At 39.6% G+C, this 18,305-nt stretch overlaps 1 protein-coding gene across 4 annotated transcripts in view; it reads right to left on the reverse strand.

Moving 5' to 3' along the window:
* CEP83 (centrosomal protein 83) overlaps positions 1-17,748 on the reverse strand; it is a 37,760-nt gene extending 20,012 nt beyond the window's left edge. For 3 of the 4 annotated variants that reach the window (XM_038756942.1, XM_038756941.1, XM_038756943.1), the window contains exons 1-7: positions 17,720-17,746; positions 12,667-12,842; positions 9,867-10,140; positions 8,439-8,589; positions 7,240-7,332; positions 6,961-7,092; positions 911-1,162 (exon numbers count right to left, since the gene is read on the reverse strand). In XM_038756942.1, the coding sequence (XP_038612870.1) occupies positions 911-1,162; positions 6,961-7,092; positions 7,240-7,332; positions 8,439-8,589; positions 9,867-10,039 (801 nt within the window). In that variant the 5' untranslated portion in view covers positions 10,040-10,140; positions 12,667-12,842; positions 17,720-17,746. Of the gene's footprint in view, positions 1-910; positions 1,163-6,960; positions 7,093-7,239; positions 7,333-8,438; positions 8,590-9,866; positions 10,141-12,666; positions 12,843-17,719 lie in introns of all 4 variants that reach the window. The other variant, XM_038756944.1, reaches the window with a different exon arrangement.
* Positions 17,749-18,305: the final 557 nt, after the last annotated feature.

Below are 18,305 nucleotides of genomic sequence, written 5' to 3' on the forward strand. Positions count from 1 at the left end.
GGATGACAAGGAATACTGGTGTAAACCTCAGGATATCCACAGCATCTACAGCACCTATAGTCAAGTACTGTAGAACTATGACTTTGGATTCAGATTTAGCCTGTAAGTTTTTGCTGAAAAATTAAATTGGAAGTTATTCCAGTTATGATAAATGTCCACAACATACCCCCATCCACTTTCTTCATATTTTATTTCTACATATGTTCTAACTGAATACTTGTGGAGAGGTCAGACAATCTAAAAATTTACCAAGGCTGAGTTGAAATGCTGTATCCTTCCCATAAGTGGAACGGAGTGATGAAAATCAGGAGACCAAAAAGACAGGCAGAGATGAGAAGAACTGGCAAAGAGAATGAATGCATGATTCCTCCTCACTCCACTGTCTCTTCCTTGTACCCTTAGTGGGAGTGGTCTGAGGACAAACATTTTTGAGAGAGGCCAATGACCTATGCCTGGTGCTCACCAACACACTGATTTTGCTAGGGGAAAAGTTGAGTACATAAATAAGCAGTCCAATCAGCAGTGCTTTCAATTTAAAAGGGTGCAGTGCTTTCATTAGCAGGATGAGTTAATTATTTTTACGGCGTAAACTGTACCTGGTTTGAAATTAAATATACTTGCTACCCATGGCCCACAAAAACAGAATTTGCCTGGCACACTAAGCTACATTTTGAGTTAATTCATTTCGTGAGTGAGGTGTTGGCTCTAAGAAAACAAGCAGTGCCAATGTAATTACATGCACAGCATCTTTGTTCCTTGCAAATCAGCAATTTTTCTCCTGCCCAAAAATACGTACCCTTGGGATCCCACAAATGCGTCAACACTGAACTGTGATCGTTCAGAACATTTATCAATTGTACTTTAAATGCAAATATCACGCTCTACTGGGAAACAATTAAAATCAACCTACCTCCAGGGATCTGATTGTAGCCTGCATCTCAGTCATCTGCCGCACCTGTAGTCTCTGGACGTTTTCTAGTTGAGCACCAGAATTCTCTCTTTCAGCCCTCAATTCTGCTACTTCAGCATCCAAACCTCTCAATTTCTGGTATAATTGGGCCTTTTCTCTTAGAAGTTTCTCTATTCGTTTGCTCTCTCTTATGGGATCAACACTAAGTAGTTGATTATGCAATTCTTCTTTATCTCTATCCAGTCTTGCAATCTAATAGCAATTAGACAGAAAACACATACACAAAACTCTTAAATTAGGTATTTTCTAGTATGGAAAATAATGGGTAAACAACAAAGAATTAAAAGGGCTATCTATAAAAGCTTTGGAATTTGAATGGAGAAAAAAAAAACCTAAAAATTCACTGTATTTTCCTAATATGATTAAAGATTTATGTATACAATAAAATGTCAACAAAATACTTTTTAGATTTTAAGTCTTAAAACTTTACTTTCCAGGGAAAAAAATTATGGGTCAAACAGATATTCTAGGCTCACCCTTAATAATGAAACTGCAGTGAAGTCTGCAGTCCTGGTACTTGGATTATGTAGATGAAAACTCAGTTCAAATTTTGAAAGGCTAATTTAACTTACCCAGATATCAGAAAAAGATTCCAAGAATTAGGAAAATACAAATCCAGAGTGACTTTTAAAGTATTTACCCTCCTAAAACAGTGGGGTAGTTTTTAAAATGCAGAAGCAGAAGTATACTAAAACAAAAGAGCAGTAAAACCTCACAAAACCCTGTAATTACATTATTGAAAAATGACATGCTATGTGAAATAATGTTTTATGAATCATTGAGTTGATGGAAATATAGAGATTAGCTTTTCAACGCTTCAAATATAGGACAGATTAAAATCAGAATTATTTTTAAATGGATATTATGAATATGTATCTGTTTGTGGATCCCTTTGTCCAATGTGGGTGTGCCTGTTTCCAGAATAAGTGCTCATGTGGCCTTTCAGCAAGATTCATGTTGACTTCAGTGTCCCTTCACTGTGTCTTTTTGACTATCTTGACTTTCCTCTACCTTCATTCTCTATGCACTGTTCCTTGCTATTCTGTACTTCAGAAATAACTCACAACTCATAATTCACATTGGGAAGCAACATGGAATAAACTGAAAAGAGCTTGGGCCTGGAAGTAAGAGGTCCTGGGTTCTAATCCCAGCCCTGCCAATTGCTTGCTGTGTGACCTCGGGCAAATCATTTACTTCTCTGTGCCTCAGTTTCCTCAACAGTAAAATGGGGATTAAATACCTGCTCTCCCTCCTACTTAGACTGTGAGCCCCATATAGGACAGGGATTGTGTCTGACCTAATTAGCCTGAACCTACCCCAGTGCTCAGAACAGTGTCTGATACTTGGTAAGTGTTTAACAAATACCATAAAAAAAAAAAGAAGTGAGGTTTTAGATAATCACAGCGAAGAGCATAAAGTACTTACTTGGACATCTTTTGAAAGGCTGTGGGCAAATAGGAATCACATTTCATTAAAGAAGTCCCTGCATTCCTCAAGAAATAAGGGAGGAAGGCGTCAACAGCTATTTGCTGTTACAGCACTATATATGATTGCTTTATTTGATACTCTACTGTGTATACTTTATTTGATATTCTGGCTCATTCCAGATGAACCAAATATGCCCCAGCATATACCAAGCAATGAACGTCACATCGCAGTGATGCCGTTAGCTGTAGTTCCCCTTGTCTTGCTCCCCAGTAAGATCACAACAATGGTATGATGAGAAATGTGTTGGTGTCCATAGGTCCCTTTGTATTTTCCTGATAAAGCTTGGCACTCGCTCTCAATGTTTCTTTCTGATCTGCTCTTTTACTGTGGCTCTCCTTGCCCTTCTCTTCCATAAACCATAATCCTTGTAGGGATACTAAATTCTGCCACACTTGATACCACTGCTCTTCACAACTATTTTCCGGACTCTCCATAAGTATCAAAATTTAAAGACTTACGTAATATCTAATTGCCTGGCTACACACAAATCCTTACAAAAGACTTCAGGGAACATATACCTTGAATGGTTAAAGACAGGAAACGGCCTAATAGGTTAACTAGTTGAATAGGTTTTTTTGAATCTTCTAGCTGAACTAGGCCAGCAGTAGCTCATGGCTTTGCTTTGAAGTTTCTCAGATAATAATCTTTTCCAACTATCTCAAAAGAGGCAGTGTTGGTGAATCAGTATGGTTGGGCAGGATAAAGAGAAGGGAAAAAATGAGACCATGGTCTAGCCCTCTCCAATTATGCATCAACTGGAAACAACAGAACTTCAGCCTTCTCTGTAGTCCCAAACATCCCTAGCTCAAGATAGTAATAATAATAATAATATGATTATTATGGTATTTGTTAAGCACTTACTATGTGCCAAGCACTGTTCCAAGCACTGGGATAGATACAAGGTAATCAGGTTGTCCTTCGTGGGGCTCACGTCTTAATCCCCATTTTACAGATGAGGTAACTGAGGCACAGAAGTTAAGTGGCTTGCCCAAGGTCACACAGCAGACAAATGGCGGAGCCGGGATTAGGACCCCTGTCCTCCGACTCCCAGGCCTGTGATCTTGCCACTAAGCCACGCTGCTAACAAGGGCTATTAATACCAAACTAATTTCAAGCAATTCAATAGCATCTATTTCTTTATGGAAAGAGCATATTTCTCTTTCTAAAAAACACATGGGTACTGGTGAATCAAAATATTTTTTATTTCAAATGGGCATCATAAAACCAGTGCAACAATATAGTAAACTTCACACATATTCTCTGTACTCTATAAAATGTCATTACGCTTGAGTGTTTCAAGCTTTCCTGCTATGAGTGCAAAGATTAATATTTTATTATAAAAAACAAGCATTGGTGGATAATTTTTCCTATAATTTCATTTTCTGAACCTCTTTTGTATTTGCAAATATATTAACTCACCTATTAAGAGTTTTTAGAGTTCTTAATTACAGGAGTATCCAAAATCCCTGATAATTTCAATTTCTACAATGTAACTAAATTGTTACATTGACCACTAAGCCAATTATTATTCAGCTACTCAACTGCTGAGATTCATTTGCTACCAGCCATTATCAGTAGAGGAGGCCACATGATTACTATTTAGTTAAAAGAAAATAATCCCCTATTCTGAAAACTATAAACCAGAGAGTAACAATTAATGAGGACCAGCATTCTAGAATACTGATTTAATTGACTTTGTGATCCCAATAAGCACAATTGTGTAGCCTGGAGATGGACTGATGTTGAAAATCTGGAGAGTTTGAAACTCTAAAAGGCTAATGAATTAGCTGCTAGTGCTATTACCTTCCCTACCTAGAATAAGCTGGGGTATATCTTGATAGAAAAATCAAGCACGTCAAAAAATCGACTAATTAATTTAGAGCTATAAAACAAACAGTAATTTGCAGATTTTCAGTATAGCATACTAATTTAAAATATTTGCAGATAATTCACAGTGGGACTCAAAACTGCAGGACTCTAGAAGGGTTATCTAAGCCAGAAGGGCATATTGTCAGGAGGTTCTACACTGTTCTTCAGTCAAACTGCTATTAAAGAATACCCAAATTCTGATGTTGCAGGAAGGAAAAATGACCCTACCTGGAAAAATAGCCTCCCAATCTCTCTCTCTCTCTCTGCCTTTCAGTGTGTATACTGTCACTATGTGTTTCTCTAACCTCTCTCGGATTGTTGGATGATTTGTACTGCTTCTGATCGACCGTAAAGAATCTCCTTAGCTAAAGGAGAGAATTAGTGCCAAGGAGAGTCTAGGATAGGAGATAGGTCCTTTCCTACTTCTGCCTGTGACTCTTAATACTGAGTAAGAAGTGGGGGGGTGGCTTTTTGGTGGAGTGGGGAAGGAGGTTCTTGTCTGCTTGAGGTAAGAAGTCTCCGGAACTACAAAGACTTCAAAGCCCCATGGGGATACAGGTCAGAAAGCAGGTACTGGAGGAGGATAAAAGGAATTCAAAGGGACAATAAGAGAGCCTAGATATCAAAGGGCCACCCTCTTCCATTCATAAAATAATTTTCTGCTACTGAGAATACCTAAAAGAGGACACATGCCCATGTCATTCATGGTTTCCAGAACAACTCCCTAAATTAAGTACTTAAGGAAATGGCATTAACTCCTACCAGCCAATACTGTACTATTTAGAGGGCTTAAGCAGCAGTTGGGAATCAATCAATGGCATTTATTGAGCCATTTTTCACACTTCACTGTATGAAGTGCAAGGTATCAAGCTCTTGGGAGAATATAGTACAGCAGAGTTGGGAGACACTGTCCCTGCCCACAAGAAGCTTAGTCTGGAAAGGACAAATCTGGCTGATTTTGTCTCAGACAAACAATGGGAACCAATAGTATCTTTTTCATGTGGGATGTAAACTTCGTAGCATACGTTGAAACTATGACCAAAAAACCCCATTTGAATATTCACAACCAAGTAACTAAACTGAACAATCTTTATGCAAACTGCAAAAGCATTTCCTTAAACTGTCTAAGTGTCTGGAAAATTCTGAGAGAACCATTTGCAAGTGTTACTTTTAAAAGCAGCTAGACTTGGAAAAGGGATGAGTTTGTAAATGAGAGTACACTGAACGTTTTCTAAAGTTCAAAAATGGCAGAAAGGACATGCTTCTAAAAGGAGTATTTTCCCCTACTTTAAACTAAGATTTTTGGCTCAAGTTCTCCAAAAATTGTTACTCTTGCTCAATGTTCATTGTCAGTCGAAAGCAAAAGGACTGTATACTTACGTGTCTATTTCAGAGCATGAAATGCTACAAATCAAAGGGAGATGAATGAGTGCTTATGAATGCTACAGAAATAATATGCATCAATTCATAATATTCTTTTTTTTAAGAACCTACTATGTGCCAGGCACTCTGCTAGCTGCTGAGGTAGAACCAAGCTAATGAATTTGGATACAGTCCATGTACTACATGGGGCTCAGAGCATTAATCACCTTTTTACAGATGAGGTAACTGAGGCACAGAGAAATTAAGTGACTTCCCCAAGGTCACACAGCCGACCAGTGGCAGAGGCGCGATTAGAACCAGGTCCTTCCGACTTCCAAGCCTTGGCTCTATCCACTAGGCCATGCTGCTTCTCCTTGGGTCTATATTCATGGCCCAGTGCAATGTTTGGACTTTATAGGACTCTATAAGCTGGCTCAGGAGAGCAATAGGAGGCAGCTAGAGTCACAGCTGAGCTGCTGCCCCCACCAAGGACCACTCCTTGGAGCTTCCAGGAGGTCCAGGATGGTCACCTTATATGCAGTCTCCCCATGCCAGACGCCTAAGAAGGGAGTCTCTGGCACCAGTGGTGGCAGTGCCCCTTTCATTGGGGCGGGAGGAGCAAGTCATGCTGCCAAAAGAGGTGGAGATCTGGATGAATGTGTGGTTTACTTCCACCTCCTTTAATCTCGGACCAAACCCCCTGCCTCATGGACGCTCCGACCATTTACACTGTAACAAGAAATAATCGGCAACTTCCTAAAAGCGCAGCCCAGACGGGTGCATAAAAAGACCTTCAACTAAGTGATGAAGTTAATGGGCTGCAGGCCTGGGTATCAGAGGACAAGGGTTCTAATCTCAGCACTGCCACTTGCCTGTTGTGTGGCCTTGGGCAAGGCACTTTGACTTCTCTGAGCCTCAGTTTCCTCATCTGTAAAATGAAGATTAAGTCCTACTCCCACCTATTTGAGATTATGAGCCCCTTGTGGAACTGGGACTATGTCCATCTTGATTATTTTATATCTACCCCAGCACTTCGTATAGTGCTTGGCACAGCAAGAACTTAAATATAATTACTAATCATTATTATTTTTAAAAAATGTATAACCTAGTCATGGTTTAAAAAAACTAATCACCAAAGTGATTAATAAATGAGAATACACTGAACATATTCTAAAATTCAAAAGTGACTAAGAATGTTAATTGCTTACACGTGATTTTAAAAAAATACAATTAATACAACACCAAAATATTAACTACTACGATCTACTAACCTCAGATTCATATTTTATTTTTTTCTCTTCTAAAATGTGTGCATGCTCCTCTTTTTGATGTTCAAATTCGGATTTGAGTAAAGTATGCTCATAACGAAGCTTGTTGTATTCAGCTCTATACTTTTCAACTTCCTAAATTAGAAAAGGGTGCATATTTTTAACAGACAAAAATAAAAACAGAAATATACGTTCATTACCAAAATATCTTCCACGCCAAATAAAATTCTAACAAATAAGACCATGGAATGTTAAAAATTAAAGATCTTTCATATCACTTACTTCATCTAGATTTTGAAAACGTTCCCTCATAAGGGCTTCTGATTCCTGTTGTATTTGTGCTTTCAGTAATTCCAATTTTTGTGGTGTTAAGACCTGCCCAAAAAAGGGAAACACATGAAGTGGAAGAGTCTATAATTACTGTTTATATTTCATAATACTAAGTAGTATGTTATGAAAAACAAAAGTATTCAAACAATTTCAGACTCCACTCTAATTATGAAAAGGTGAGATTGTTTTCATAAGTTTTAATGGTATTCCTAATTTCTCTGTACACTATCTAGTCCATTAGCAGCTCTAGAATTTGACAGTATGACACACTGAATGCTCAAACTTCAAACTTGGAAGGACCAGAAAAATTGAACCCCATAAAGCAGAGACCTTATTCGGACATTCAGGACCCAATTTTTTTTTTTTTTTTACGGGCCCTTCCCTGGGGCAGCCTCAGACCAGTAGTCGCCAATTTGGGGATGAAGGTTCCAGAAAAGGGGATGAGGCTCCCAATCGCTTTACGGAGCATATGGGGTTGGACCCATAGGGAACTGTCTGCTTGCTCCCAGAGCTCCCCAAGACATCCAGCAGTTGCACCGGAAAAGGGTGAAACAACAACGACACAGTAGGGAGGTCACTGAGCACCTATTGTGTACAGAATATTAGGTGTTTGAGAGAGAGTACAAATCAAGGTAGTCTCAGCTGTCCTCTTTTCATCGTCTTCCTCCATCCCATCTTTTCTAATCCTTCCTCCCCTCTACTTTGTTTTCTCTCTCACCTCTTTAAAGACTCATCCCCCCCCTCCCAGTTCACCTTGGGGTTCAAAATGAAAAATTGGCATCCCTGGTCCTGCGGTTCTGAAAAACTGAGTTTTATTCTTATTATGACGCCTACCTGTAAATATTTAACAGACTGCAACAAAGTAATCAGAAGACATGGAAAAAATAGGTTAGAGAAAGGCAGATTTCTTGTAGAAATTTCTGTTTGCCATAATCTGACATGAAAAAGGCAAGTAGTTATAGTAATAGCGTTAATTAAATGGTCACTTAGTACAAAAGCACTGTACTAAGCCCTTAGGAAGTACAAAACAAGTGACACATTACCCGGAAGGAGCCTACACTCCAACATAAAAACTGTCACGTTGAAAAAAAAAAGCACAAGCAGTTTCAAGATTTGAGCAGTCACTCCTGGTAATATACCTATTTTCTCACCTGCATTTTCAGTTCTTCCAGATCTTTAGTTTTATCTAGCAATTCACCTCTTACTTCAGCAAGAAGAAACTGAAATTTTTCCTGGAGAGTTTGCTTTTCATTTAACAATCGTTTGAGTTCATTCTGTGATTTTGTATATTCATCCTGTAACCTAATTTAAAAAAAATGTAACAAACATTAACAATAATTTTATATGCCAAAACAAATCTAGAGACGGTAGTAACAAAACATTCTAGTAAATGGCGTATTTCTTTCCTTCACTACATTTCACTGAATTAACAACCCATAAGTTTCTGAAAGCAACTGCATTTGAAAAAAGTTTCATATATTAAATTCCCCCGGGGACATTTTACCTGATATGATTGCTATTTCTTCAGGTTTAACTTGAGGCTAAACCCCTGATATATATGGAGAAGCAACTGAGCGCCAAAGCCCATTCAGAAACACAGGAGAGATAGCATTCTCTCTGTACCTATCTCTAAATAATGTATTATAAATTATTTATAATAATGTTTTGTCTCTTCCTCTAGACGGTAAGCTCATTGTGCACAAGGAACATGTCTGCCAAATCTGTTATACTGTACTCTCCCACACACTTAGTACAGTATTCTGCACATAGTAAGTGCTCAATAAATACCACTGAATGAAAAATAATCACAATAATAGTGGTATTTGTAAAGTGCTTACTATTTGTCAAACACTGTACTAAGTGTTAGGGTAGATATAAGATAATCAGGTCCTAAATGGGGCTCATGATTTAAGTAGGAAGGAGAACAGGCATTGAATCCCCATTCTGCATATGAGGGAACTAGGGCACAGAGAAGCTGTAATTTGCCCATGGTCACAACCTCTTCCAATGCTGACCGGGATGTTCTTCCAGCCAAAGGAGAAGCAGCAGTTTACCTTCCAAATCTCAGAACTATTTGGAAATTTCTGACCGATGAACTAGCTCCTGGGGCAAGTAAGAACCTGAAAACTGCTCCTTTAACCATAATGGATGGACAGTAGCTCATTCTTCTTATAGTTCTATTCCTTATTTTCTTGTGTGGTTTTAGAATTTTTATTATTTTAATCTTCCCTTGTGTATCGGCTATAGACCTTTCTCCCTCACTCATTATTAGACCATGAGTTTCCGTGGGCTAAGGACAAGGGATGACTGAATGATCATTTTTGTACAGTACTTTTCCAAAGTGCTTGTTAGAATGCTTTGCACCCGGTAGGCACTCAATAAATATCACAGAATGAAATAACAAACATAATAAAGGTACATTCAAACTAGGCATATCATTTCCCCACAATGAAATGATAAACAGCTCAGTGAGTACTACTTCTAGAAGGTAGACATATACAACTGCACTGAAAAAAAAAATCTTATCTTCATTTCACTTAAATTAAGCAAAGGAAAATTGAAAATAAAAGGGAATTTACCTTGTGTGTTCAGCTTTCAAAGTTTGGTAATTAGCTTTGTGATGTTCACATCTCATTCGCTCATCAATTAACATTTTTTGGAACTCCAATTGGGAAGAAGCGGGCCCACTATCTCCACCAAGTGGAAGGATGTTAGTAAAAGTATCCATCTTGTTGGGTGAACTGACAACCATGTAAAAATAAATTCAGCTCCGGCCTGTCACTTCCATGAGTCTCTACACAAGTATTTGAGCCATTTTCTTTCACTGGTCAAGCCCCAGGTGTCCAAATATACCTGTTGCATCAAAAAACAAAAAAAGGCCCCCAGTGATACAATTTTACATCATTTGGTTATGTAATTTTACCACTCTGATCATCTGTTTACCCATCTGATTTCTTCTCCTGATGCCCCCCAGCTCTCACAATATGCTCCTCCACAGCTAACCTTAAAACTGTTCCTTGCTCAGCACTCCCATCCCAAACCTACTATTCATGGATTTTGCCCTGTTTGGAACTCCCTCCTCTCTCAAATCTGCCTTCCCCACTTTCAAAGCCCACCTAAAGTCACAACCTCCAAGAGGTGTTCCCCAATTAATCCCCACCTCTCTAGCCACATCTTCCAGTCAGCCACCCTTAGAACTCATGTGAATTTAATTTGTCTATTTTGTTTTCACCATTTGAATCGAAACTCATTTATATCTATTAGATGTTTATTTTATTTTGTTAGTATGTTTGGTTTTGTTCTCTGTCTCCCCCTTTTAGACTGTGAGCCCACTGTTGGGTAGGGACTGTCTCTATATGTTGCCAATTTGTACTTCCCAAGCACTTAGTACGGTGCTCTGCACATAGTAAGCGCTCAATAAATACGATTGATGATGATGATGATGATGATGTCCCCACATTAGATTGCAAATTCTTCAAGGGCTAATGGCCTCACTCCCACAACTTTTTGGGCAGGATGGGTGGGCTATAGCCTGCATCTTGGCGCCAGAACCAAGATGGCAGTGCCACACTCTCGCTCCATGCCAGCAGAGCCAAGCCCCCCACCCCAGCATCTATGAGGTTCTCATCATTTTCCCTGAGCCAGGGGAGGGGACTTGAAGGTGCTCTCACCCCCTGTCCCATCAGCAAAGGGTGAGTCATCCCAAGTACTGAACCCCTTCCCTGTCTGGCACACCACCCAGCCACTACTGCCATCAGGAGCAGCAGCAACATGGGCACATCAACCAGCTTAGAGCTACTGCCAACGTGCCAAAGCAAGAGCCAAGCGGCAGCATTCCTAAAAGGAAGGGGTGGCTCAGGTCCAGACAGCCTGCCTCCTCATGTGCAAGGGGTGAGAGTGATGATGATGATGGAATCTCCCACTGAAAAATGGCTGATGCGTTTCAGTCACCCAGAAGACTTTAGGATCAAGAACCTGCACAGAGGAGCTGAATCTGATAGAAGAGGCTCAATCTAAAATGCGCTCTTACCTCCTTCTTCTTTTCCCCTTCATTTTCCTTTCCTCTTCCTTTTTCTTCTCCTTTCATCTTTTTGATCCATTTCCTCATCCTCCCCTTTCTTGCCAATTCCGCATGTCCTCTCATTTCTCTCCCTTTTCCTCCCTCATCCTCATAACATCCTGACTCCATATTCAAAGTAATAATGACGATAATGGTATTTGTTAAGTGCTTACTAGGTGCGAAACACTGTTCTAAGGGCTGGGAGGATACAAGGTGATCAGGTTGTCCCATGTGAGGCTCACAGTCTTAATCTCCATTTTACAGATGAGGTAACTGAGGCTCAGAGAAGTTAAGTGACTTGCCCAAGGTCACACAGCAGTCATGTGGTGGAACCAGGATTAGAACCCATGATCTCTGACTCCCAAGCCCAAGCTCTTTCCACTGAGCCATGCAGCTTCAGCATGGCTGAAAGCATCAGCATAACAAAAGCTCTTGGGCATCCTATTCCACTCCTTGGCATTTGCTTCCTTCTACCTGCAATTTATTTTAATGTCCCCTACCAGATTATAAATTCCTAGAGGGCAGGAATCACGTCTACTAACTACTGCACTTTCTCAAGTGCTTAGTGCAGTATTCTGCACACAGTAAAAACTCCACAAATGCTACTGATTGATTGAAAAGTTGGAATCGCTTTGCGTAACAAAAGGAATTTAATTACTGATGAAGATGAATTTTCATAAAGATGCTATTCCTTTCCAATTCAGAAAAAAAGCTACCTCTTCCTCTCTTACCTATTAAAAAAGACAACAAACATACCTTGAAGACAAATGCAGCTTAAACAAAGGCACCACAAAGCCTTGGATTAGAAACAAGACTATGAAACTAAAATCCCAATCAAAGGGCTTCCAATCCCCTCCAATCCTGAGGGGATTTGGGACATCCAGTTTGGAGATATGTGCAACTCTATTCAGGAAGAGTAGTGAGATTTGAGCTGCACCCTTGCTTAATTCCAACTATTTAGCCTGAAGTTAAATCATGAGGTTGCCAAATACCAACTCTAGCATCAACAAGCCAGTAAGCGCTCAATAAATACAATTGATGATGATGATGAACAAGCCTCATTTAACCTTACAGTTGATGAAGAAATGCAGCACGGGCTTCCTGATGCTACAAGGGACTTCTGAGTTCCCCAAAGCTCACACATTCCCCCATAGTCCCATTTGGCTCCTGCACTACCATGGGCCTGGTGGAACAAGTGGCCCCACACTCCCCTCCATGACTCCAAAATAGAAGGGGATTAGGGGCTCCCCTGGCATTTCATACTTTAAAGAAGAGAAGAAAAAGACACTAAAAAGGGGCAAGGCTGAGTTCATCCTTACAGTCGCTTCACGGCAAATCAGCAGTTCGTGGTTCTCTGAACTCCACATTCTGGGTCCTCCCAACTTCCAAGGATGCCAGTATGGGGCATGATGAATTGGCAGGCACCTACTTCTTATGAACTCCAATTGTTTCTTCAAAAATAATCGAAGACATCTTAAATTTTCCAGTTGAGTGACTGAAAAATTGAGAAAAAAACTGGCAATGAATTATTTACAAGTCCTACCACTAAAATGCTTCTCATTTAAAAGTGGAGACACTGTTTAAAATGTGCACAACACATATGTGAAGTTGTCTATTTTCTTTCTGAGCGGAAACTTAATTTAGTAGGTATAAGTATCTTACATTTTTCATTTCAGAAAAAAAGAAAAGTTGTTAGTCCTGTAGGTTCAAATTAAGGATGGTACTAATGATTTTGTTTAGCATCATTTTTTTTCTTCTAGTAAAGCTGGACATTATCAATACCAATCTCCCTAGTTAATACTACTCATATCCACCTTTCTGTTTATTGCAGAAATTGAATATTAGCCAACCCAAATCAACTAGGAAGCTGTCCTGTCCTTTCAGAAATGTGCTATCACTGAAAACGAATGTATTGTCATTCCATTTTATAAAAAGGCTTTTAAACTAAACTGGGCTCACATTAGTTTCCTGTCAAATTATATTTTAATGGAGCCTGAAAAAAAGGCTATCCTTGAGTCCTTTAAGGTCATTTTATTCCTTTACTTTTGCAGCAGGATTTAATCTTTTCAAATTCACAGTACGTATCATCACCTAATTATTGTCTTGAATCATAAAACCACACTGTAATTGTGCTCTGATCTCTGGTCTTAAGAACATTTTAAGAAGCTATAGAATCTTAAATTAAGCTATCTCATTTACTATTTTTAAAAACAAACTGACATGAAAACAACTTAAATCTGCCTGTAGGAGCTTAGGATAGCCATCTGTTTTTGGGGGGTGGGAGAGTGGAAATCACACTGTTGGTGAAGTGTGCATATCTCCTGTGCACACAGGCTCTTTAGATGGCACGTAAAAAAAGGGGAAGTGCAGGCACAAAACCGAGGTGGAGGGAGGGTGTGGGCCACCTGCCCAAGCTTCCATCTGTTTGTTAGCCCAACCCACTTCACCTGTGAACTCTCTAAAAATAATAATAATAATAATAATAATAATAATAATAATAATACTTAGTGCTTCTGTGCCAAGCACAGTACTAGATACTGGGATAAGATACAAGACAATCAGATCAGACACAGGATCTGTCTCACACTAGGCTCCCAATCTAAAAGGTAATGAGAGCAGGTATTTTATCCCCATTTTACAGACAAGGAATCTGAAGCAGGAAGAAATTGATATTTGCTCACGATCTAATAGGAGGCTAGTGGCAGAGCTGGAAGAACCTGGGTTTCTTGACTTCCAGGCACGATCTCTTTTCACTCGTTCATGCTACCAGAACCTCTGTCCCTCTGTCCGCTTCAGTCTGTCCCTTCTGTCTGCTCAGGATGGCCTTATCCTTTACCTCCGTCACTAAGCTCCACCAACAACTCACTCCCCTGCCTCCTGATAAAAGAAGAATTTGACTGTTGGCTGATAAAACACTTAATTTGGTTACCATCAAAATTTATGGCAACTATCCTTAGATTTTTCTTTTTTTTTTAAGAAACATATATCTTACATCTGTCCTAGGTGATTTAGTCATTTTTACAGGCCTGGAGGGCAGGGAGCTGGACCAGATGACTTCTTCAAATACTCCTTCCAGCTCTATGATTCTATGATGTAACACCTTTAATAATAAAGTATGATGTGCTGTATTAAGCGCTGGGGTTTATACAGAATAATCTGGTTGGACACAGTCCTTGTCCCACGTGGATCTCATAATTAATGCTGGGGGGAAGGCAGGTACTGAGTCCCCATTTTACAGATGAGGCATGGGGAAATTAAGTGACTTGCCCAAGGTTACACAGTAGGCAAGTGGTAGAACCAAGATTAGAATCCAGGCCCTGACTCATAGGCCCATAGTCTTTCCACTAGGCCAGACGGCTTTACAGGAGCTTAAAAGGAAAACAACCTCTAAAATCCAATTTTTTAAATGCACAAATATAAAGATATCTACTCAAGAGATTTTTTTTCTTTCCACAGTCCACCTGCTGCTCATTCTCTATTTCAAATTTTCATCTCTATAGCAACTATTTGTGAATACATTAGTTAAGGAAATTTGGAGAGGGAAATGTGTTTTTGCAACATACAACTCAAAAGCCTGAGCCACATTTTTAAAAAAATTCTTAGCCCAATGGAATCACTTAGATGTACAACCTAGTTGGGATCTATAAGAATGAAAGGTCTGTGATACTTAAGGGATCTTAAAAGCCCATCATCACTACCTTCAAAAAGGTAGTCACAATCACAGAATCTCACTGCTCTCCACTGATCAATCAGTGGTATTTATTGAGTGCTTACTGTGTACGGAGCACTGTACTCAGAGCTTGGGAGATTACAACAGAGTTGGTAGACATGCTCCCTGCCCATAAGAAGCTTACAGTCTAGAAGGGGAGACAGACATTAAATTATGGATGTGCTCCTAAGTGCTGTGAAGGTGTGGTGACTATCAAGTGCTTAAAGCGGACAGATCCTTTTGCTCGCGCAGGTGATGCAAAAGGGAGAGAGAGTAGGGGAAATGAGATAATTGTAATTTGAGTTAAGGGTAAGTTGAGGATAACAACCCTCTAGACTGTAAACTCATTGTAGGCAGGGAATGTCACTGTTAATTGCTGTATTGTACTTTCCCAAGCTCTGCACACACTAAGCTCTCAATAAATGACTGAATGAATGAGTGATAATGCCAAGATTATGGACTTGTGCAATAGGGAGGAAAGTGGTATTGTCTAAAGTGATAGAAAAACAAGGGGAGAAAAGGTTTTGGGTAGGAAGACGAAGAGTTCTGTTTTGGACATGTTTAGTTTGAGGCAGAGAAGTCCTGAAGGCAGGAGGAAATGCGAGACTGCAGAGGAAGAGAGAGATCACGACTGGAGATAGGGATTTGGCACTCATCCTAAGAAGAGATGGTAGTTGGAGCCATGGGAGAGAATGAGTTCTCCAAGGAAGTGGGTGTAGATGGAGAATAGAAGGGGAACCAAAACTGGGCCTTGAGGGAGTCCAGCAGTTCGGGGGTGGGAGGCAGAGGAGAAACCTGAAAAACACTGAGACTGAGACTGAGACTGCGTGTCCAGAGAGACAGGAGGAGAATGAGGACAGGAGGAGAATGAGGAGAGGACCGTGCCAGTGAAGTCAAGAAGGATAAGGATGGAATAGAGGCCATCGGATTTGGCAATAATAATAGTAAAAATAATTATGGTACTTTTAAAGCACTTATGTGCCAGGCACTGTAGTACTTAGCCCTGGGGTGGATACAAGCAAATCAGGTTGGACACACAGTCCCTGTCCCACATGGGGCTCAGAGTCTTAATCCCTATTTTACAGATGAGGTGACAGGCATAGAGAAATTAAAATGACTTGTCCATGGTCACACAGCATCATCATCATCAATCGTATTTATTGAGCGCTTACTGTGTGCAGAACACTGTACTAAGCGCTTGGGAAGTACAAACTGGCAACATATAGAGACAGTCCCTACCCAACAGTGGGCTCACAGTCTAAAAGGGGGAAACAAAACCAAACATACTAACAAAATAAAATAAATAGAATAGATATGTACAAGTAAAATAAATAGAGTAATAAATATGTACAAACATATATACAGGTGCACAGCAGACAAGTGGCAGAGCTGGGATTAGAACCCAGGTCCCTCGGACTCCCAGGCCATGCTGCTTCAATCAATCGTATTTATTGAGCGCTTACCGTGTGCAGAGCACTGTACTAAGCGCTTGCTTCAAGAAGGTCACTGGTGACTTAAGAGGAGGCAGCTTCGGTGGGGTGAAGGGGGCAGAAACCAGATTGAAGGGAATCATGGAAAGAATTGGAGGGGAAGTGGATGCAGTGGGTGTATACATGGTACGCAAGGAGTTTGGATAAGAACGGTAGAAAGGAATTGGGAAGACAAGTGGAGGGAGCCATGGGGTCAAGGGAGGGTTCTCCATTTCCTCACCTAACTTTCCCACCACAGTTGACAACACTATCATCCTCCCTGCTTCTTAGGCTTGCAACCCCTGATGCATGTACCGTTTATTCACTCTCGATTCTCACATTAAATCTGTCACTAAATCCTGTCAGTGTCTTGAGGAAAAAAACAGATTTAATTAGTTGAAATGGAAAAGAGTGCAATTATTCATGTTTATTGAGTGACTTCTGTGTGCATAACACAATACTAAATGCTTGGGGGAGTACAACAGTTAGAAGAAAGGATTGCTAGCCTCAAGGCGTTTACAATCTAGTAGGGGAAACGTGATGAGAATTTCAACTTACAGAGTCAATTCTGAATCATCCTGGGGCTGATAATTTGGTTTACGCATTATCTAAACCCCTTGCTTCTCATCTTCCTGCTTTCTGCTGCTCATATTTTGGACATTTTAACACCTCTACAGAGGATGTGAAATAAAAGGAGATGAGAACAACTCAGTGATTTTTACTGTTGGCAGTTCAAGAGGCTTGTTGAATGACAAGAATTAAATGACCTAGTGAGAATATTGGTTTCTTTGGATTTAATTTAATGCTATCCCGTACCCAATTAGCCATAGAAAAACTGCAAGTTGGATTTAATGAATTGTCCACTGCCACTTACTATTTCACGTGGAAAATTTAATAGGAATATTTCTGGAGACTGGTTTCAATGGGATAGTTGGCCGCAAGAAGGAAGTGTGCCAATATGACATATTCCTTACAATGAACGCACCCTGTCATTTGCTTGCACTCTGCTAAAAGAAATCAGGGTTTTTGAAAGGAAAATTAATTAAAACTCTTCTTGACATTTCACCCAATATCTGACCTGAAAGCAAGTACTACTTAAATACAACCACTTATGCATAAGACATTAAAATGAACATTGCAACAAATTTACAGAGAATACATGCACATAGTATAATCATAGGTAGTATCACTCACTGTACTCGGGTATTTTGAAATGAACTGCTGAGTAGCTGTATTTCACCCTACAGCTACCTTATTAGGCTTGTTTATAAGTACTGCTGGGTTGCTTAGCAACAAAGATTACACAATCAAAAACCTGTAGTTGCTAAGTGGTGGAGTTACATGATTATAATAAACCTGCCCACCCTGTCAATCAAAAAATTTGAGAACACACGGCAAAAGGAACTTCTTCCTAACCTATTCTTTTCTAACCTTCTGGTGTTCAGATGGTTCCAAATTGAACCTGACTTTTTTTTAAAAAGGTGTCACTGCAATTAGTTTGACCAGGTATTAAAAAACTTGGCAATTAGAGCTTTATTTTAAAAACCAAAGAGAACATTTGTCTAGAAGAGTCTCAAAAGCGTTTATGTACTCTGAAATAACTAAAAATTAAGTTGACCAACACAGGGTATTTTTTACTTCTAAAAGCAAACATTTTTTCATGATTTGAAATATTTAACCAACCATAAAGTTGACTAGAAAAGTCAGAGTAGCTTTTTCCATTTCAAACAAAATTAACTGTACAAATTTTCAAAGGAACTGAGAACTTGGGCTTACTAGC

This window comes from Tachyglossus aculeatus, chromosome 14 (assembly GCF_015852505.1).
Source record: "Tachyglossus aculeatus isolate mTacAcu1 chromosome 14, mTacAcu1.pri, whole genome shotgun sequence".
In the NCBI taxonomy this organism is placed as follows: Eukaryota; Metazoa; Chordata; class Mammalia; order Monotremata; family Tachyglossidae; genus Tachyglossus; species Tachyglossus aculeatus.